Source organism: Callospermophilus lateralis, chromosome 13, assembly GCF_048772815.1.
Source record: "Callospermophilus lateralis isolate mCalLat2 chromosome 13, mCalLat2.hap1, whole genome shotgun sequence".
In the NCBI taxonomy this organism is placed as follows: Eukaryota; Metazoa; Chordata; class Mammalia; order Rodentia; family Sciuridae; genus Callospermophilus; species Callospermophilus lateralis.
This window is the reverse complement of record NC_135317.1, coordinates 77959905-77980438: the sequence shown is the minus strand read 5'-3', so window position 1 is coordinate 77980438 and position 20534 is coordinate 77959905. Positions and strand designations below refer to the sequence as shown.

General features: G+C 54.4%; 1 protein-coding gene across 4 annotated transcripts; it reads right to left on the bottom strand.

The window, feature by feature from the left end:
* Positions 1 to 17355, bottom strand: Etnk2 (ethanolamine kinase 2). Of its 4 annotated transcripts, XM_076831799.1 has the most exons (8): positions 16971 to 17355; positions 14708 to 14967; positions 11706 to 11828; positions 6784 to 6926; positions 5293 to 5376; positions 3331 to 3476; positions 1538 to 1611; positions 1 to 101 (listed from the first exon to the last, which is right to left on the bottom strand). In XM_076831799.1, the coding sequence occupies exons 1-8, from the start codon at positions 17226 to 17228 to the stop codon at positions 29 to 31; spliced, it is 1161 nt and encodes a 386-aa protein (XP_076687914.1). In that variant the 5' UTR covers positions 17229 to 17355; the 3' UTR covers positions 1 to 28. The 4 variants fall into 4 exon arrangements, with proteins under 4 accessions (XP_076687914.1, XP_076687916.1, XP_076687917.1 ...); XM_076831801.1 differs by lacking the exon at positions 5293 to 5376; XM_076831802.1 differs by lacking the exon at positions 11706 to 11828.
* Positions 17356 to 20534: the final 3179 nt, after the last annotated feature.

The following is a 20534-nucleotide window of genomic DNA, read 5'->3' as shown; positions in this document are numbered from 1 at the left end:
GATGGGCAGGGGAGGAACAGGGAGACTGTCACTTTGGCATCTCCAAGGCTGACACTTGAGGCTTCACCTTGAAGTACTGGTTGAATCGGATCACTGCGTACCTGCCAACAGATAGGGAAGGGAGTCAGGTGTGAGCCGGGGCGTCCCTGCGGGGGCTCTCTTTCTCACCAGCTCCAGGCCTCTAGGCTGGGGCAGGATTTTGTATATATATATTTTAGTTGGAGATGGACACAATATCTTTATTTATTTATTTTTGTGGTGCTGAGGATCGAACCCTGTGCCTCACACATGCGAGACAAGCACTCTACCACTGAGTTACAACCCCAGCCCACAGGATTGATTTTTAAAAATTTTTTCAACTTATTTTTTTCTAGATAAGACTGGAGCAACTTTTATACAAACACGTTAGATTGGAGTTTTGTTTTTCTAATTCTGAGTGTCAAGGATATGTATGTGGTCATTCGATGCATCTCCAGAACTTCTCCAACTCGCAAAACTGAAATCTACACCCATGAAGCACCGCTCTCCATTTTCTGTTCCGCCAACCCCTGATAACCGCCAATTACCTGTGTCTACAAATGGAATCATCATATATTATCTTTGTGACTGACTTATTTCACTGAGGATAATGTCTTCTAGGCTCCTCCATGTTGCAGCATGTGACAATATTCCCTTCCTTTTTAAGACTGAACAATATTCTGTTGTATGTTTTCCATTCATCTATTGATAGGTACTTGGGTTGCTTCCATCTCTTGGCTGCTGTGAATAATGTTGCTATGAACATTATTTCTTTGAGACCCTGGGTTTTTGCTTTGCTTTTGAAGCAGGGATTGACCTCAGAGGCACTTTGCCACTGAGCTACATCCCCAGCCCTCTTTTAAATTTTGAGATGGCATCTGGCTAAGGTCCCAAGACTGGCCTAGAACTTTTGCAATCATCCTGCCTCGGCTTCCAGATTCTATGAGATGACAGATGTGCATCACTGCACCCAGCTCCTACTTTCGGTTCCCCTGGCTCTATCCCGGGATCGCTGGGTCACAGGCACTTCATTTTTTTTTTAGTCGTTGATGGACCTTTATTTTATTTATTTGTATGTGGTGCTGAGAATCGAACCCAGGGCCTCACGCATGCTGGGCAAGCGCGTTACCTCTGAGCCACAGCCTCAGTCCCGGCACTTCATTTTTGAGTGTTGTGGGACTTTTGTGCTGTTTTCCAAAGTGGCTGCACCATTTCATGTCCCCAAAAACAGTGCATGGGTTTCCAATTTCTCCACATTCCTGCCAATACCTATTCTGTGGTCTTGTTGGTGTTTGGAGCAGATACCCTGACTGGTGGGAGGCAACAACTCTTTGTGCTTTTGACCTGCATTTCTCTACCAGTGACACCATCACTTGTCCAGACAGGGGTCCTCCACCCTCACAGCTCTTCTACTCCATCTCTAATGGCTTTGGACACCTTCAGTCTGGGGTAGCCATTCCTCAGGGCTCTTTTCCTCCACCCCTGTGCCCACCTTCCTGCCACTTACCCCTGCACTCACCTGAGGAAATCAAAGTTGATGGTGGAGTACTGGTTCTGGATGAGGGCCCAAAGAGCCCACAAGAAGTGAGATGCCTGGAAACAGATCAGAGACAATCAGCCTGGCCATGCCCAGGCTTGTTAGGGGCCTCACAGGCCAGGGAGGACATGGTCACTCTGGAAGACAAAGAGCTAGCAGTCTGGCAGAAACTTTGTGGATCTCCCCAGCACAGGCTGAGGAGACTGCTGTGGCCAAGTCACTCGGCAGCACGTGGGGGGACTTCACTGTCCTACTAGAGAAAGACAGGCAGGGGCTGGAGGCATGGCTCAGTGGCAGGGCACTTCCCTGGCATGCACAAGGTCCTGGGTTCCATCCCCAGCACTGCAAAAACAAAACCAAAGACAAGCAGAACCCAGGTCCTGGTGTCTCCTGTCCCCGCCCAGGGCCACACCAGCAGGACCGTGCTTCTAGGAATTTCACAGGGGACACCTTTACCCACAGCCTCTTCTCAACTCTTAGGACTCTCTGGGCATCAAGGCCAAGGTATCCAGGTTGAGGTGAATCCCTGAGCCAGAACGCAGGCCAACTGGGGCTGAAGGGATCACAAGAGTGGTGGCAGCAGTGTCCTGCCTGGGCGGGCACCAGGGTCTGCGCCGCTGGAAGGCCCTCTACACTGACCTCTCCTCTGCCCCCTCTTCTTTTTGTTTAAATATTTTTTAGTTGTAAAAAGATCTTTTAAAATTTTATTTATTTATTTATATGCTGTGCTGAGGATGGAACCCATTGCCTCACACATGCCAGGCAAGTGCTCTACCACTCAGCCCCAACCCCAGCCCCCCTCTGCCCCCTCTTCTACTGGGGTTCTGCTGGCAAGGCGGGGCAGGCGGAGCCCAGAGCTGGGAATACAAAGCCTCCAGGTTGGTAATTCACTAAGCATTAACCTCTCCCTATAGGAAGAGAGACCAGGGTCACCCCAGGCTCATGAAGCCAGAGAGCCAGGGTCCCAACAGTGACACCATCACTCGCCCAGACAGGGGTCCTCCGCCCCCACAGCTCTTCCACCCCATCCCAAAGCCCAGCTCACTTGGTTGACCCCAGAGAACCTCCCTTCACCCTCCTTTTCCTGACTTCAAAGGGGCACAAAGCATCTTAGCGGAAGGAGGGTCAGCCCTGAAGGTGACCCAAGAGGGACAGCCCACCCAGGGGGACAGCCCTCGGCAGAATCAGTTTTGCGCCAAAAAAAGAGAAGAGAAGGGATGGTCCAAAATCCCAGAAAAGGACAGATTTCATGACGCTCTAGCATGAAACGTGGGCCGCGGGCCGCTGACTCATCCTTTGCTTGTGTGTGGCTGACATTAATAAGCGTGGTTAGTAATTCCCCAGGGACACACCAGTGGAGACCTGGCATGGACCTAGTCCTGGAAGAAGCAACACTTGGAATTGAGATCCGACGAAGAGCCTGATGGAAAGGCTGCCATGAAGCTGAGCCCACGGAGGGGGTTACAAGGAGATTAGAGCCTGACCGTCTTCATCTCCTTCAAAGGCTAAAAACAGTGAAGAGGATGGGTTTCACTAAAGCATGAACGGCAGAGGTTAGACAACGGAAGGCACTACTTGTCCAAATGACAGAATTGCTAAGATAGGAAGTTGAGATTTGGAAGTACTTCTCTAGAAAGGAGGGAACCTCGACGGGATGGAGATAGCTCTTCCTAGACCACTCTAGGGTGGGGGTCAGAGCTCCCTGCGGGTCCTGGGCTCTGAGTGGAGGGCTGGGGCTCTCCTTCCCCTGCCCCCTTCCAGCTACAAGCACTCACCAGGGCAAATTTGTTGACTTGCACATAGAGCCGCTCCACCTCCCTGGGGGTCACAGCTGTCCCCTTCTGTGCCTGCAGGTAGTAGAGCAGCCACTGCAGCTGGGTCTCCCGCGACGGGTACCTGCTATAGTCGACCTCATTCACACCTGATGGGAAAGCAGGCCAGACAGAAGGTGCTGGGAGGGCCACCTGGACAGGTGTCCCTCCTCCTCTAACCCTGCCATCTCCCCCGACCTGCAGGCTGGGCCCAAGGGGCTCCAGGAGGTGCCTTCTCTGACCTCCAAGCTCCACTGATGGGGCATGGGGTGGGTGGGGTCTTCCCCATGCCAGCTGGGGACACTGCTTCTCTGGGCTGAGAAAGTAAAGAGGAGCACTGTCCTCAGAGTGATGGCAACCCCCCAGGGTGGCTCCAGGTGAGCACTGTGCAAAACTAGGGCTCAAGAAGCCCTGGGCCAAAGCGCAGATGAACCCCAGGAGCCTCAGGTCTCCGCCAGGCCCCGCTAGCCCCAGACAAGCCCTTCTTCTCCCCGGCCCCCCTTATTTTCATTCTCAGGTGAGGGAGCTGCACTTGGTGGTGAACTTCAAATGCTGCTTAGACCTATTTGCACCCACCGGTGTCAAGAGGCTCCTTAAAAACACCCCTCAGAGAGCACCCCCCACACCGTCCAGTTCTCCGGAAGATTCTGACAGGTGGCCAGGCTGGGCACCCGTGGACCAGCACCACCTTTCTAGAAGTCCTCAAGCTGCCAGCCCAGTCGTGCCAGGCATGGTGGCAGAGAACTTGGCATCAGAGTCAGGATGAACAGAGGTGGTTTAGGACAGGAGCAGGCCTGGGACACCTTCCCCGAGGCCTCTTCCTCCCTCTCTCCTTCTCTGGACTCTGCTCTGGGCTGTGGGTAAGGGGGACTTAAAATGCTTAGGAATCATCCGTTCTGCCAGGGCCACCTCTGCTCCAGGCTACACCCAGCAGCTCAGCTGCTCTGCCCAGGGGGTGGCTCTATAGGTGGCCCGGGCATGCTTCACCTATCCTGAGCTCCAGGGCCTGGCGTCACGCTGAGCACCCCACACTGCCAGCCAGGGGACACCCCTCCAGCCCCAGGGCTGGCTCCATCTATGGACCTCCTCAGTCTTGTTTGCTGGAAAAACCCACCCTGCTTCCTTTACATAAACGGTGGTCCTATTGTACAAATAATGCCTCTAGGGAACAGTTGCCTACCCTTGGAATCTGTCCTACCTCATTTAGACGCTTCCATTCCCGTTCCGGTCTCCCTGGCAGCTGCAGGAAGGCCGCCCTACCTGATAGCAGCAGCCAACACCAACCATTTGCTTAGTCTGTGCTGAGGGGTGTATGTGACTCAGGTCACTACTATGAAGCAGATATTATTACCATCTCCATTTTACAGGTGCACAGAGAGGGTCAGTAATCTGCTGGATGGTCATACAGCGGCAAAGCTGTGTATGTAACTTCTAAGTAGCCCCATCTAGTTATGCTCTCCAGGTCACCAGGCCAACAGCTCGGCCCTGCCTTGTCTGCATGCAGGGCCCTCATGTATAACTGTGCAGAATAAGGGAGCCGGGACAGGGGCAAGTAGAGACAAGCCATCCTGTGTGGTGCTGGCCGTGCTGGCATGGGCTGTGTCTGCCCAGAGGAGGGGACTTTTTCTAATTCACATGCAGGCCAAGTACCCCCTGGGTCCCCACAGAGGAATTATTTTCCTGATTTATACCAAACCACCACAAAAGCTAACAAAGGTGGGCTGTGTGTGGGGTGGTCCTCTCTCCCCTGTGAGACCTGAAGCTCACTACAGCCAGGCTGTGCCTCCCACCTGGAGCTGTGACAGTCACAGGACAGGGACTACCTAGTTGCCACCCTCCATGGAACCACCTTGGGTCCTGCCTGTGGACCTAATCCCATCACAAGGATGGGGACTTGGGTACAGGCCCAGCAGAAATGCCCCTCACCTGCAAACTCGTTGAAGTGGTTGCCAATGTCAAAGGCCTGGTAGTTGTAGCCCGTATACTCGTAGTCGATGAACCGCACATGACCTGGGAGGCAGAGGGGAGGCCATGAAGGTTGGCCCAGACCTGGCAACAGGGCCCAGTCTCCAGAATGCGCCCCCTGGCTCTTGCCGGCTTTTGCAGCTTCTATCTGTCCGCCTGTCCATCTGTGCCACCCCAGCTCCCACCTCCAGCTCTCCCCAGCAGAAAACATCTGTTCTCAGCATGACTAGGGGTCTGAGCTAGAGCTGTGCACAGGCAGCCCTCCGTATCCACAGGCGCCACCTCCATACACCAACCAACTTCCGTAGCAAACACATGCAGACATTTCCTTGTCATTTCCTAAATAACATGGTATAGGAACAATTTACAGAACATCCACACTGTATTAAGTACTATGGGTAACCCAGAGATGGTTTACAGTATACAGGAGCCGGGCACGGTGGTGCACGCCTGTAATCCCAGCAGCTCAGGAGGCTGAGGCAGGAGGATTGTGAGTCCAAAGCCAGCCTCAGCAACTCAGTGAGGCACTGAGCAACTCAGTGAGACCCTGTCTCTAAATAAAATATAAAAAGGGCTGGGGATGTGGCTCTGTGGCTAAGTGCCCCTGAGTTGAATCCCCAGTACCAATAAATAAAAAGTATACAAGAGAATGTGAGTAGGTTATATAAAAATACTATACCATTTTATTTTTATTTTTGCAGTGTTGGGGAGGGAACCGGAGCTAGTTGCATGCTGGGCAAGGGCTCTACCATACAGCTCCAGCATCATTTTATATAAGGGATTTAAGCATCCTTGAGGGGTCCTGGAGTCAATTCCCCATGCACACCAAGGGACAAGTGTACTTTCTGGGGGCAATGCCCTCGTCAGATAAACCAGGAGGCTCACTCCCTCTGGAGGCGTGGGCAGCCATGATGCCCTCAGAAGTCCTGTCAAGAGGAATGGCTAACGTGGAGGACCTCCCCAGGCCATGATTCGGAATTCCTTCCTGGGATAGCTTTTTCTCAAGGAGAATTTCTTGTCTCCTTTTCTATAAATTAACTGCAGGGGCTGGGGTTGTGGCTCAGTGGCAGAGCGCTCGCCTAGCACGCGTGAGGCCTGGGGTTCGAAACTTAGCACCACATTAAAAAAAAAGAAAATTGGGGGGCTGGAGCTGTAGCTTAGTGGCAGAGTGCTTGCCTAGCATGCATGAGGCAGTGGGTTCGAGCCTCAGCACAACATAAAAAATAAAAATAATAAAAATACAAAAATAAAGACATTCTGTTGTATCGACAACTACAAAAAAATAAATTTATGAAAAAAATAAATAAATTAACTGCAGATTGAAACCCAGACCTGTTTTGGCTTGTCCAAGGGCCAGCCCGAGGAGCAGGACCCTGGAGCCAGATGCCCAGCCCACCTCCCCCACCCCCAGCCAGAGCCTGCTGCTGCCCGGCCAGGCCAGGGGAGCTGTACCTTTGGCACTATCATAGATGATGTTCTTGCACAGCAGGTCATTGTGACAGAACACCACCGGGGAATCCAGCTGGGACAAATGCTCCTTCAGCCAGGCCAGCTCCCGTTCCAACACCTCCAACTTAGGGACATCTGCGGAGAGGCTGGACAGTGGCAGAAAGGTAACGGTGGAGGGAGGGCCAGTCCAGATGGGCAGGCACCGGCCTCCAGGCCCCCAGGATCCAGGCTCATCTCTTCCCTGACTGCAGAGGCCTCGGACAATGGCCAGCCTCTGAGACCCTCACTTTTGCCATCACTTTTGTCAGCTGGCCCTAGGCTTCCTGTCCTCCTAATTTCTGTGCTTACAATAAGTAGTGGATTCAAACCTGGGCAGGAAAGCGACTGGCCGAGATAAAAGTCGCTGACCAAATGGCATCCCTGCTACTTCATGAAAAGGAAAAGATGGTAGAGAAGAGGGGGCAGTGAGAGCCAGGGTCTAGATGGAATGATTCCAGACTACGGGAGGAGGAGGCCCACAGAGGAGTGGGAGATGCGGAGCAGACCTGGGCCCAGGAGCCTGGGGAAAATCCCCAGGGAGAACTTGCAGCTTCTCCAGTGAAGGAGTAACCATGCCCTGCAACTGCTGGAGCAAAGGCATCCTCTTGAAGCCGCAGAGGCATGTCCTGGTGTGTCCCTCTCCCACTCCAGCAGCTGACAAAGTCACAGGAGGAAGGCACGGGGACCATGAGGCCTAACCTCATGTTTGTACAGAAGCACCTCTCTGGCCCAGCAACAAGGCAATGTGCTGCTGGGCTCACTCCTTCAATGCCAAGGGCACGGAAAGGTCTTCCAGAGGAAAAGTACTGCTCTGACGCTCCCCAGGGATGGGTCCCTTCCACCTTGAATTGTGTTTCCTTGTCCTGGACCCCTGCCAGATGGTACCTGAGCAACTTAAGGGGATGAAAACAAACATGCCCCACCCACCCCCATTTCAGCGGCCATTTCTGATTCAATCAATATGCATTGAGAAATAAATGAATTGGTCAATAGGTGGAGTCCACGCAAGGTCTGGTGAGGACACAACATGTTCAGGTGCTCTGAACTTTGGCCTCTCAGAGGCACACAGGTCTGTGTGTGCTCAAAAACCCAGGACCGTGGGTTTTATCATCTCCACTCAGGAATCTAGGCCTCGTCTCTCTGTGCCCAGGGTGCAGAGGCCCGAGGAGGGGAATGAGGTAAGCATGGGCAGGACATTCAGTGGCCAAAGCGTTCCCGTGGCCCCTCTGGAAAAGGAAGAGCCTGCAGGCTCCCTCCCCGGCTTTGAGAAGGTCAAAGCTGAAGGGGATCCCAGGTCCTGTGGTCCAACCCCACAGGGAAACTGAGGCTCCAAGTAGGACAGAGCTGCCTCCGGCCTCCACGCAGCTCTGGACTCGGAGCTTCCCAATCCAGGCGAGGCTGTGCATCTCCCCGGAGACCCGGCACCTCGGGCTCTGGGGTGCTAAGAGGCTCTGGGAGCCAGGAAGGCCGCGGAGGGGAGGGGCTCCCCTCACCCGCACTGGACTTATCTCCGTCCACAGCTCTGCATGCGACAGATTTCAATCTTGACGCTCCTTAAGGAGCCACTTCCTTTGAAGACTCCTCTTTTCTTGGACTGAGACCATCGAAAGATAAGGAGGAGGAGGCTTCCTCTGGCTTGCCCAGGTCCCAGTCTGAAAAACATGGCTTTGACATCCACACGCCTGCTGCCCGGTCCCTGACCTCTGCCTGACCCCTCCCCATCCCCCTCCCCAAGGCCACCCAAGGCCACGAAGATGGTTACTGTGGGAACCATCCTCCTTCCTATCTCCCTGGCGCCTCCGCAAGACCAGGAGTCCCTCCCCTGAGCACTTGAGCTCCCACCAGCTCTGCCACTTCAGTCCTAATGCCACCAGATTCTCCCAAGGCTGTGGGGTTGGCAGTAGAGTGACCACTGCCACCTTCCAGAAACCCCATCCCAAGCACCTCAGGGACAAGAGAAGATGGAGGGGCGAGGGTGCTCCAGGGACACATTAGGAGCTCCTGCTGATGAAGGGACTCTTGCTGGCTCTCGGTCACTCAGGTCTCGGATCACACAGGACAAAAGTACTGTCTCCCTTGGGGGGACCTTCTAAGCACTCCAGCTTCCTGGATTTTGACCTTTGCCCTCCCACCAGCCCACCTATAAGTCTCTATTTTTTTCCCCTTTCAGTACTGGGTGCTCTACCACTGAGCTCTAGCCCAGCCTTTTTTTTTGTTTGTTGTTTCGAGGCAGGGTCTCTCCGAGTTGCTGAGGCTGCCCTCAAACTTGCGATCCTCCTGCCTCAGCCTCCTCAGTCACTGGGATCACAGGCATGCGCCTGGCCAGTATTTCCTTTTGATGTCCCTGAAGTGCTTATCAGTCCCACGTTCCCCAAACCACCCTGGACACCTGCAGGGCCAAACAGACACCGTGGCTATCAGCTCTAGGTGCACATCTCTAGGTCTCCTCTGCTCTCCACCTGCCTCCCCCCACCAATTGCTCTAGAGCAATTTTCTCTCAAAGTGTAGTTCCCAGGGCAGAATCCCTTGGGGAGCCTACCGGATGGCAGATTCCTGGGGTCCAGCAAGACCTCCCCATCTGACTCCAGTGTTGGGCTGGGAATCTGGGTTCAGAAAGCACTCCTGGGGCACCTTCTGCTCCACACTTGGGAACCTTAGTCCTAGAACTTGCTCATTTAATGACAACACTCCTCCACCCGCCTCCCTACCTCTAGTCCCTACCCTGCCTCAACTGTCACCCAAATCTGTCCCTTAGGGTACTTCATTGCTTCCTTCCTAAGCCACAGTCTTTGCTCAGATACCTGCAGGACTTTCCACAGCCTGGTTTTTCCTTTAGTCCTGGTTCCTTAGCTGGGCATTTAAGTCCCCACCTCTAGATCCAAAGTGTCCCGTCTCCCTCCCGGCTCTGGACCCTCCTGAAGACCTCATGGCCTTGGCCTCCTTGGGCAAACCCTGCTCAGTCACCTTCTCCTCCAGCTAGAGTGGCCCCTGCTCACCTCAACCAGCACCTCTGCTGAGCCTTCCCTTCACTCCCCCTCCCAAACCCTCCACATGCAGGAAATACCTCGCCTTCTTTTGTAGTCGAGCTTGGGCAGGTCCTGTTTACCTAGATGACTCCTAAGCTCCTTGAGGACAGGGCCAATGACACGATCATTTTAACATTTTTATTATCTTAAATCCCAGTCACTTGATGTTTGTGAAATGAAGAACTGGATAAACCAGGGTTAGGAGTTCAAGGTGCTTTGTCTAGTTAGTGTCCAGGATTGCTCAGCATAGGGCAGGGGTCATCTCCTAAAGAGGCTCTAAGAAGTTAAACCTTAATTTATCCAATGTCAAAGGCATGACGAGAGCAAAAGGAGTTGGCCAGCTCTTCTCCAGGGATCTCTCTCCTCCCAACAAGGACACCTCTCCAAGGTTACACAGGGACAACAGGCAAAAGGACACTGCAGTATCAAAGATCATGCCTGAGCACCAGGAGGCAGTCCAGTCCCTGAGCTGCCACTGACCGGCCATGACCTTGGGCAAGTCCCATCCCCTCTCTGGGCCTCAGTTTTTCCTGTCTGTCGAACCAAGTGGTGGATGGAGGGTCCTGTTCTCCATGTGTCTTTCCAGTCCCCAGGGAGAAGGGTGTCCTTGTTCCAGAGATAACATGTGACACAGGTCTGAACATGGTCAAATAGAGGGCAGGCTGGGGCCAGCCTGGACAAACAGTCCCAAAGCAGCGCTTGATAATCGTTAAGCAGGAGGGTCCAGATAAAGTCACGTGTGTGTTCAAGAGACACACAATGGGGACAGGGTTAATGAATGTCATCTTAGAGGAGGAAGGAGACACCTTCTCCCAGATTTCCCATGAACATCTAGAAGGAAAATGATGTTCAAGTTAATTACATATTTCAGAATGGCTAGTAGAGAGGACTTTGAACGTTCCCAACACAAAGAAACGATCCACGAGGTGATGGATACACCAACGAGCCTGATTTGATCATTACGCATTTTATGCGGGTATCCAAATAGCACACTGTACTCCATAAACACGTACAATTCTGTTAACTTAAAACTTTTAAAAATGTATATATTTTTTAAAGTGATGCTTGATCCTAGCAAGGTGCATGGAGAGATTCAATGCTGACTTTGACTTTTGGAAGGGAGGGGTAAACAGGCCTCTGTCCTTCCTGGGTACCCGGGGTGCGCTGTGAGTCAGGTCTGTCTGGCCAAAGAGCTGAAGGAAAAACTCGGGGTGCCCTGCCTTGCCTGGGGAAAGGCAGTGTCAGAATGGGGGTTACACCTCAGTCCCTGGAAAAAGTGGTGCAGGAAATAGCAAGTGTCAGCCATGTGGGCATGAGAGGAGGCCAGGCAGGCAGCAGGAGCTGGCATGTCCCGAGGGTTTGCTGGCTGTTGAGCTGTTCTGCTGAGTGACTCTGAGCTCAGTCCCTCCCTGTTCTCAGAGCACCCTGCCCTCTCACTGTCCAGAGGGCAGCTCAGACAGAAAGAACCCTGGGCTAGAAAACAGAAGCCCTGCCTGGCAGCCTGACGCTGGGGAAAGCTCTGTCTCTGAGCCTCAGTTTCCTTTAAGTAACACGGAGAGAAGTCCCCTGACCCTAGTCCCTGCCACCATCTGAAGACTCAAGGAGAAATAAGCTCTTGTGTATAAAACTGCTGATCTATATTTTTAAGATGCGATCAACCGGCCTAACTCAGCCTGGAGACCGAGGCCCAGCAACCAGGACCAAAGGAGCTGCCAGGGAAGCTCTTGGCCCCATCCCAGGCCCTGTCCCCTAAACCTCTTGTAGTGGGAGCAGGGGGCTAGAGCCAAAAGAACAGGGACAAGGGAGCAGATTACAGCAGCACAGACAGTGGCAGCCTTGCACCCTCCCAGACCTTTGTACCTGGGGTGGATCTCATTCTTCACCAGCGTGAAATAATTGTGCATCTTGTGCCACAGGGTCGGCTTGGGCAGGCTGCCATTGGCGTGGATGGTGTGAATCTTTGCCATTTCTAAGGCAATTAACCTACAGTAGCAGAAACAGGAGGGGGAGAGAGTGTCAGTGCTGGGCATGCCCTCCCCTCTTGGTCTCTCCTGACCAGACTGGGCTGGGAGATTCATGGAGACGCTAGCTAGAGGGCCTAGTGTGGGATGGTTACAACTCTTTCAGGGGCAAATGTCCCCCAGGAAGAGAGTCTCAACAGAAAGCATGAAAATGTAGTAAGACCTTCAGCCCAGCAGCTTGGTCTCCGGTCCCAGAGCTGGGCTGCTTCAGAGAGCAGGCCAGAGCAAAGGGCTCTTGGCCCCACGTCAATCTCGCCCCACCCCAGTGTTTCTGAAGCAGCCATGGAAGCAGGGGTACCTGGGACTAGGGGTAGTATCCTTTCTCCCCCCTGGGCCCTGGCACCCCTGATAGCAGGTCCCTTTCCACCAAAAGATCAGGGGTGATGGTGGCAGGCGGGGAAGAAACTCAGGCCTCTTATCAGGCTGGCCAAGGTGGGGAGGGAAACCAGGGGCTGGGGCAGCCCTTCCTTGGCCACAGGGAGTTGATGCTGGCGGCAGGGTGCCAAGGACGCGAAACAAACCAGTGTTCTATTTTCAAGTCCTCCTGTGGACATTATCCAAGGTCCTGGGAGAGAAGGAGTGGGCGGCGGAGAAGGTTGCTGGGAGAGGGTGGGGGTGGCTGGAGGCTGACCGGTCAGAGAGGGAGGGCCTCGATAAGGGTCCCAGCGCTGAGGCCTGTGTCCCAGTGGGACTCCCACCTCTCTGCCAAGCCCTCCCTCTGCAGCCCCACCCCCACCCATCTGCCAAGCCTCCGACAGTCAACCTTCCAAGCTTTTTTGCCTCTGCCTGTTGCCCAAATGATAATCACTAGGAAAGACAACAAAGGCATGGGCTGTTTACAGAGCTATCCCAGGGATACCCCTTCTCTCCTTGCCCCATGTGGGAAGGGGCAGGCCATGCCCCATGGTGATACAGGGCAGCTTCAGGCCTCCTCCAGAAGCCCCCAAGGGTCCCACCTCCTAAAGGGTAGAGGAGCAGGGGGTGTGGCAGCAGCTCCAAGGGCGAGAAAGGAAGGCTGGGTGTTTGGAGGCCGGAGGTCCTGGGGCAGGAGGGGTCCACAGAGCTGTGGGCAAGGCAAGGAAACAGACCTGAGACCCAGGCCTGGCCTTCCTTCCCAAAGGAAGATTCCGAACAGAGCATGAACAGAGCCTTTCCTTGAATATCAATAGGACTGTTGTCTGAATAGCAATGAAAGTAACCTCGACACTCAGCATTTTTTTTTTTTTTTTTTTTTTGCTGCGGAGCCTCAGCAGAGGGGCTGGGCTATGGGCTCAGGGGAACTCGGGAGGGTGAGGCCTTCCCCTCAGACATCCACCCTCACCCGGAGGAAAATGGTCTGTCCTGGGGGGAAAAAAAAAAAAATCAAGGAAGGGCCTACCTCCTTCACCTCTCCGGATGTCTGGCTCTCCCCCAAATGCCAAGTTCTTATTATGGAACCTAAATCCCTCTTCAATCTTCCTGACAGTGGCAATTGTTTCCACCGAGAGGATGAGTGACAGCATGAGGTTCGCAGAGGCGGAGGGAGACTGGGAGTGGTGGGGACCTGCCAATGTTTGAGCCTCTTTGCACAAGACCAAGGGGGAGCTGGGAGGAGCTCAGCGGGAGAAGCAGGGCCTGGTGCCCACACCCTCCTCTGACCTCACATCTCCAGGCTGGGTGCATTTGGAGCTGTTCGCTGGAGGCTGAAGCGACCCTTGCACAGGTGTGCATGCCTCGCACTCCAAGCACAGCTACAAGGCACAACTCACGGGCCCCAGCAGCCCGAGGCAGTGCTCAGGAGCTTGGAGGTGGAGGGGCTCTCAGACTCCCCGAGTCCCTGGAGAGCCGGGTATACTTACTTGGGCTAACTGGGTGGCAGGTGAGGAAGCAAAGATGCCCTTGGCCTACCCCCAGGTGGGCCTCATTGTTTGCCCTCGGTATGCAGAGGTTTCCTTTCCCTTGCTTTGCACAGAACAGAAGCCAAGGATCTTAGGCAGACCCTGCACGGCTGTCCCCAATAACCTCAGCCTGTCTCAGGCCTCACTCACTGATGTCCTCACCAGGGCTCATAGCATTGTGGGGAAGAGGAAGGACATGGTTTGGTACCCTTGTTGTAGCATATCCAGAGAAGTACACTAGGGACACTTTGATTAGTCCCTTTATGGGCCCCACAGCAGCATCCACAGGGTTTAAAGGTTAAGCACAATTTCTAGGCACTACACAACCAGGTATTTATGGGGAGGGGCCCCCCAAGGGTCATGGGTTCTTTGAAGCCCTTGCAAGGAGGCCTCAGCAGCTCCCCAAACCTGGATTCCCACACTGTCAGGGAGCCCCAAAAGAGCTCAGACCAGCAGGAGGGAGGGTTCTCTCTGTTCCACAAAGCCATGCACATCCTAGATACAGCCCATTTTCCTCGCACAGCTAAGGTCTTGCAGAAGGTGAGGAGAGGCAGGACAGCTGAGTGTGTTCCTGTGGATTTGGCTCAGATTTCATTTCCAAAGTTCTGAGATGTTTCCAGGTCAGACCAGGGGTGGGCAGAGATTTGAGGCATGGGATCAGGAAGCAGATCTCTGCTGCATTTCAGGAACCAGAAACTTGGGTCCAATGTTCATTAAAATTCTCACTTTCCTCCCCCAGAGCTCATCCTTCTAGCAAACTCCAATGAAAACCCACAGAAAGCCATCGCCTCTCTGCAAAGCAATGCACAACACACACACACACACACTTGTTCATGTAATCTCAGGGAGCTCACAGATCTCCTTCTCCTCCATGGAGACCACTCTACAGCAATGAAGGGAGCCAAGGATTTCAAAGCTCAAGGCCAGAGGAACAGAGATGAATAGAACCCTGCACCCTCCTTACCTGAAGAGCCGGGGATCTTGGATGTGCTCAGGCCCCAGGGCCACGCCCTGCATGTACTCGTAGCACAGCCCATTCTGAAAGGTACAGTAGAGTTTGGGAGCACAGCCATGTGCTCGCAGCAGCTGGAAGTTCCTGACCTCATTCTCCCGGTCTACCAGCAGCTCTGTGCGCTCCCCGTACACCCGGACCAGCACGCAGTCCTGCATGTCCTCCTCCACGTAGCAGGCCACCAGCTTGTTGGTGATGCCATCAGTGAAGCGCTAGCACAGGGAGAGGACAGCTGTGGGTGGGTGGGGCAGGATGTCTCTGGTCTCTCCCCCAGTGCCTCAGCAGGAGAGGCTCATTTGAATGCAGGCCACAGCAACATATAACCCAGTCCTGTCCCTAACCTTAGGATAGACTAGAGAGCCCAAAGGGAAAAAAAAAATGGCAGCTTGGGCTCAGAGCAGGCACATTTCTTCCCCTGGGTCTGATCCTAGTGGATGTGACTTGGCAGTAGAGGAAAGTCCACACTGGGTGGTGGGTAGAAGTCCCCTCCCCTCCCTATTCCTCCATCCCTGTCCTGAAAGACACCCTATGGACCAGAATGTGGCAGAGGAAGACTGGGAGTCACCCGGGACAGAATGTCCTGACCAGCTGCCTCTCACTGATGCCAGGCAGAGGGCTCTTTGCTGTACCTCTGGCTCTATCCAGCAGCAGAGGTACAAGGAAGGTACTGAGGTTGGCACCCATCCCAGGACTTTGGAGGCCAGAGGTCCTTGGAGCCTCTGAGTTCCATACCAGTAGAGATAGAAGACAACTGGGCTGGGGCACAGGCTCTACGGATAGGGTTATAAGGAGGAAGAAACCATGGGTTTGAGGGGAGGGCACATTATGACAGAGCTTTATGGGATCTTAGAGGACATTTGGACCAATTCTAGGTGGGGAAACTGAGACCGGGAGAGGGAGAGGCTGGCAACTGAAATGTTAGGCTGGTTAGTGCTGGAAATGACCTCAGCTCCCTTGATGTCTTTTTTTCTTTTCCATATTGGGAATTGAACCCAGGGGTGCTTTACCACTGAGCTACATCTCTAGCCCCTTTTTATTTTTTATTTCCAGACAGGATCTCACAAAGTTGCTTAGGGCCTTGCTAAGTTACCGAGGCTGGCCTTGAACTTGCCAACCTCCTGCCTCAGTCTCATGAGTGGCTGGGATTATAGGCATGTGCCAACACCACAGGCTGCTTGATGTCTTTAAAAAAAAAAAATTATTTGCAGGTGGACACAATACTTTATTTTATTTATTTAGTTTCATGTGGTGCTGGGGATGGAACCCAGGGCCTCACACATGCCAGGCAAGCGCTCCACCACTGAGCTAACCCCAGCCCCCTGCTTGATGTCTTAATACACCAAAGTGGGCCTTCTGAAAATGCTGCCCACTTCCTGGAGGGTTCTGTTAGCCTCCACATTCAAGTCCAGAATCTCCCCAGAACTTTGCCTTTCTCTACCCAGAAAGCCCATCAGCATGAAGCCCTAACAGCTCGGCTCTTGCCTTCATAGGCAGCCCCGAAGGGGCGTGGGGGTGGTGGGCAGGTGGAGGCCTCCTTTCCGAGAATGCAGGTCAGCTGGGGAGTCAGCCTGGCACTGCTCAGTGGGAAGCTCTGCCCACAGGTGTGTCAGGGAGAGTGTGTCCAGCTGGGGTGGGCAAGGCGCCTATTGGAGATTAGTGTGTGTGCGCGTGCTGAGTCCCAGCCTGCAGTCATGGTGAGGGGCTCCATGCTGGCTGGATTCCACGAGGTGGCTCCAGGGACTCGTAGGGGCTGCTCACAACCTGGAGGTTTTGCTCTCACCATGGAGGTGGAGAAGGGGTAGCAACACGTGTATGGTGATGGTAATGGGGTTCCCTTAAAAGTTCTTGCCTCCTCAGGTTTCACAGCTGGCTGGGTAAACGCTTCTGGGCAGCTAGGGGCACCAGCAAGCAGGGACAGGGGGTGGGGCCCGCCTGCGCAGCATGCTGACAGTGGGCAGGGGGACCTCCCGCGAGCAGAAGAACCCCCGAGAGGAGGAGTGTGTGGAAGGTCCAAGGAGGCGTGTTCCTGGCTTCGCTTCGGGAGCAAAATAGACGGTGGGATAAACAGGCATACAAACCACGTCCCAAAGCTCTCCTGCGAAAGCGGTCGCGCACCCCTGGGACCGGCACCCGGAAGGATGCATGGACAGGCGTCCACGCAGCCCAGCTGCAGCCACAGCAGGGCCCCATCCCGGCCCCGCGCCCGCTCGCCTACCTTGGTCTGAACTTGCTCCGGCTTCCAATGCGGCCGCAGCTCCTGGATGAGGCGCAGGGCGCCCGGGAGGATGTCGTCCTGGTCCACCCAGACGCTGAAGCACGGGACAGCGGCGGCCCTCGCGGGGCCCGGCGTCTCCCGGCAACCTGCGCTGGCCGCTGCCTTCTCCTCCATGCCCCATGAGCACTGCGGGCCAGGCGCCTGCCTCCGCAGGTAAAAGGGCGAGCACGGCAGAGGAGCCGAAGGGGGCACAGCCATTCCCAGCAGCCCCACCCCCTCGGAGCCGCCGCGCGAGCGCTAGCCCCTGCGGGGGGGCCCGGCGAGGGAGTGGGAGTGGTAGAGGAGGGGCCAGGGGAAGTCCATGACTCAGGAGCCAGCTGCCCGCTTCGATCGCCGGCTCTCGGCCCGGCGCCCGAAGCCGACCCGGGAACGCCGGGCCCTCCGCGATTGTGACATCACGGGCGGCGGGCCACGGGAACGCCCCCTGCCCGCCCCCGCCCCGGCCCGCGGGCCGCCGTGGAGCGCCGCCTGCCATCGCGGGCAGCTGTGGTCTCAGCTACCTGGAGCGCGGGGTGGGGGTGACGCCCCCCCCCGGGGGGGGGCGGTGACGCCGGGGGCGGAGCCTCTGCAGGATCCGCCCGCGGGTCCCAGCTGGGGCTGCTCCGGGCACTCTCCACCGCTTTCCCAGCAGCTGGGCAGGGGCGGGGAGGGCTCTTCGGCGCCCCTCCTCATCCTGGGTTATGGAAATCCGGGTGCTCCCAAGACATCAGCTTGAATCCCCCCCACCCATCCTGGTCCCTGCTTCCTGAGCTCAGTCCCTGGGCCCCCAGAAAAGGATCTGCAGGAGTGGCCTGTGCTGCATCTCAAAGGCCCTTCCTTCCCTGCGGGGAGTCCCGGGTACTCCCCACGGCACCACCACCTCGCACATACATATTTAATAGAGAGGGATATTGGGAGATGGTTTTGGAGGTGGGCATGCTAAGCCGGCGACTTTGTCTTCTGACAGGTCACTGAACCTTCCAGGGCATTGGAGTTTTGGGGCACATTCTAGGCCAAGACTTTGAGCAGGACTGAGTTTTGGTCAGTAATAAATTGTTATAGCCTCCCTCCTGACCCAAGAGTTTGACTGGGGGCAGGTAGTAGCCCAGCAGGTGTCCCTTATCCCAGTGCTTTGTTGGGCAAAGGGGTGTGGAGGTGGATAGACTCTGGACTGGCCTTTTGGGAGAAGAGGTAGAAGCCTGGCATAGGGTCAAAGCAGGATAAGCAATGTCTGGGGAGTGGGACACAAAGAGGCCAGCTGACAAGGTGTGCCAGGGCAATTGCTATGAGGAAGAGGAAATGTGGAGAGGCCAGACCAGCCTAAAGGGAAGCCACTGTTAGTTGTAGTCTTCACTACTCATTCTGTCACCTCCTGTTGGCTGCCATCACTCACTGTCCTGCCTCATGGACCTCACTAGTCATCATCTTACTTTGTCTCACTCAGTGCCTACAGAAAAGGGACCTGTTTCTGTGTCCCCAAGTTATCCCTTTGGCCTACCCAGGAACCTCTCAACCACAAGACCCTATGATTATTTCTGTCCATAACCCAGCTCTGCCCTACTGAAGTATCTGTGCTGTCTAATGCAGTGACCACTGGCCACAGGTGGCTATCGGCACTTGAAATGTAGCTAGTGTGACATTGTATTTAACTTAAATGTAAACTACCTCATGTGGCCACTGTATTGGACAACATGGGGGCCTGCCCACTTCAGGTCATGGATCCTTAGGATTCAGGGCTGGAAAGAACACTGCCTCCAACTTTTCCTATTTTTGGAACCAGGGGTTGAACTCAGGGGTATTCAACCACTGAGCCACACCCCCAGCCCTATTTTGTATATTATTTAGAGACAGGGTCTCACTGAGTTGCTTAGCACCTTGCCATTGCTGAGGCTGGCTTTGAACTTGCGATCCTCCCACCTCAGCCTTCTGAGCCGCTGGGATTATAGGCATGCGCCCCCATGCCCTGCTCAGTTTTTCCTTTTGCGCTGAGAAAATAAAGCCATCCCTGGGGTCCCACTAGTCCCAGGAGGCTGCATTCCTAGAGGTACCAAGAGTCTGATTGGAACATTCAGAGACTCATATTTTTCAGGCAAAAGGGGTTTGAGTAGCTACATTAAGGGACAGCATTAGTGGCTTCAGGTGGCTGCTGCTTTCTCATTTCCCAACCTACATGCCTGGACAGTCCTTGGGGTAACAGTGTGAGAAGAGACTCTGCCTAAGGAGTCTCAAGTCCATGAGATGGAGGATTGTTGGGAGCTGCCACATAGGAACCCAGCATCCCTTAACCTTGAGCAATGAGAATGTGGAGATGTGGCAAGCCAGCCATGGGCTGTGTGTGTGTGAACTATGAGCATTGAGCGGGCAACTTATGCATCTTTTTGCTGGCTCCGCCTATGATCCCCACACAGCACATGAGATGGGCGTGGCCTTCCTAGATGTCAGTCAACCTGCTGACAGCAAGACATCAGGAAGTTAGACTCAACCCCCTGAAACCTGACCTCTTGCCTCATTTGAATGGCTTCTCCCCAATAAAAGGGTTCAGCATGTGCTGTGCTATTCTCCCCTTTCTTGCCTGCGGCTGAGGAGTGGTCACTGAATCCAAAGAAAAGGTACTTTCTGTGTCTGTGTCTTTATTTATTCCCCAAATTCACTTGGAGTGACCTTGACCCGTTTAGTTGTGTGACGCAACAGAGGATAGCAGTGTAAGAGTCTATGTGCCTACACATGACCCTACACATGAGCTCCTCCTACCTGCAACAATTCCAGCTGTGCAGGATCAGGTGGAAACCTTCAGGACCTGAGCCTGACAAACTGGGTTCTAGGCTTAATTCTTCACTACCTGATTCTTTCCTGAGTGATCTTGGGCAAATGCTTTCCATTCAGTGCGCTGTTTCCCCACGTATGAAGAGGGATTACTGGTTGGATCTTTGCTGGTCTGCATTGTTAGAGGGTGGTGCCTGAGACTGCCTGTGTAAATGGCCACACCGGGTGGGGCAGGGTCTGCAGAGGAGGAGAAGCAGGTGAAGGGAGTTTCGCATGGTGTGGAGCACAGAGTCTGGGCTTGGAGAGGGCTCCGTGCCCTAGGGGCATCTTTCTGGCCCACAGCTTCTGCTGCAGCATTAGCCTTGATCCCTGAGGGACTGGAAGGGACTGGGGTTGACTCTCCGAAATACTTCCACCCAAGTTTGTGTAAACAAACTCCACCAAGCCCTGTTGACAACAAACAGATGGCATCATCTCTGCATGCAGGGACCTGTGCAACGGGGTGAATTGGAATTTGTTTGGTCTTTGTCACATTCCTATTCACACATGACCATGCAACTTCCCTTCTCTGTTCCAAACGCAAGTAAATCCAGATGCTATGGATCATGAACATGAAGTCTTTATTCTCAGAGCAGGGAAGGGCTGGTGCAGGGGGCAGGGCAAGCATCTAGCAGGAGCTCCACATCCAGTGTCCCCACATGAGCGTACAGGCCAAGGCAGACACTCAGGCTGAAGTCAGGGTTTCCCCAGGCAGCGGAGGGC

Bases quoted from the DNA above. Each gene is read 5' to 3' on its own strand.
- Etnk2 (XM_076831799.1), bottom strand. From the start codon at position 17,228: ATGGCTGTGCCCCCTTCGGCTCCTCTGCCGTGCTCGCCCTTTTACCTG. The intron at 1,612-3,330 runs GTGAGTGCTTGT...ATCTGTTTCCAG, and splicing joins AAGTCAACAAATTTGCCCTG to GCATCTCACTTCTTGTGGGC. The intron at 102-1,537 runs GTGAGTGCAGGG...ATCTGTTGGCAG, and splicing joins ATCAACTTTGATTTCCTCAG to GTACGCAGTGATCCGATTCA.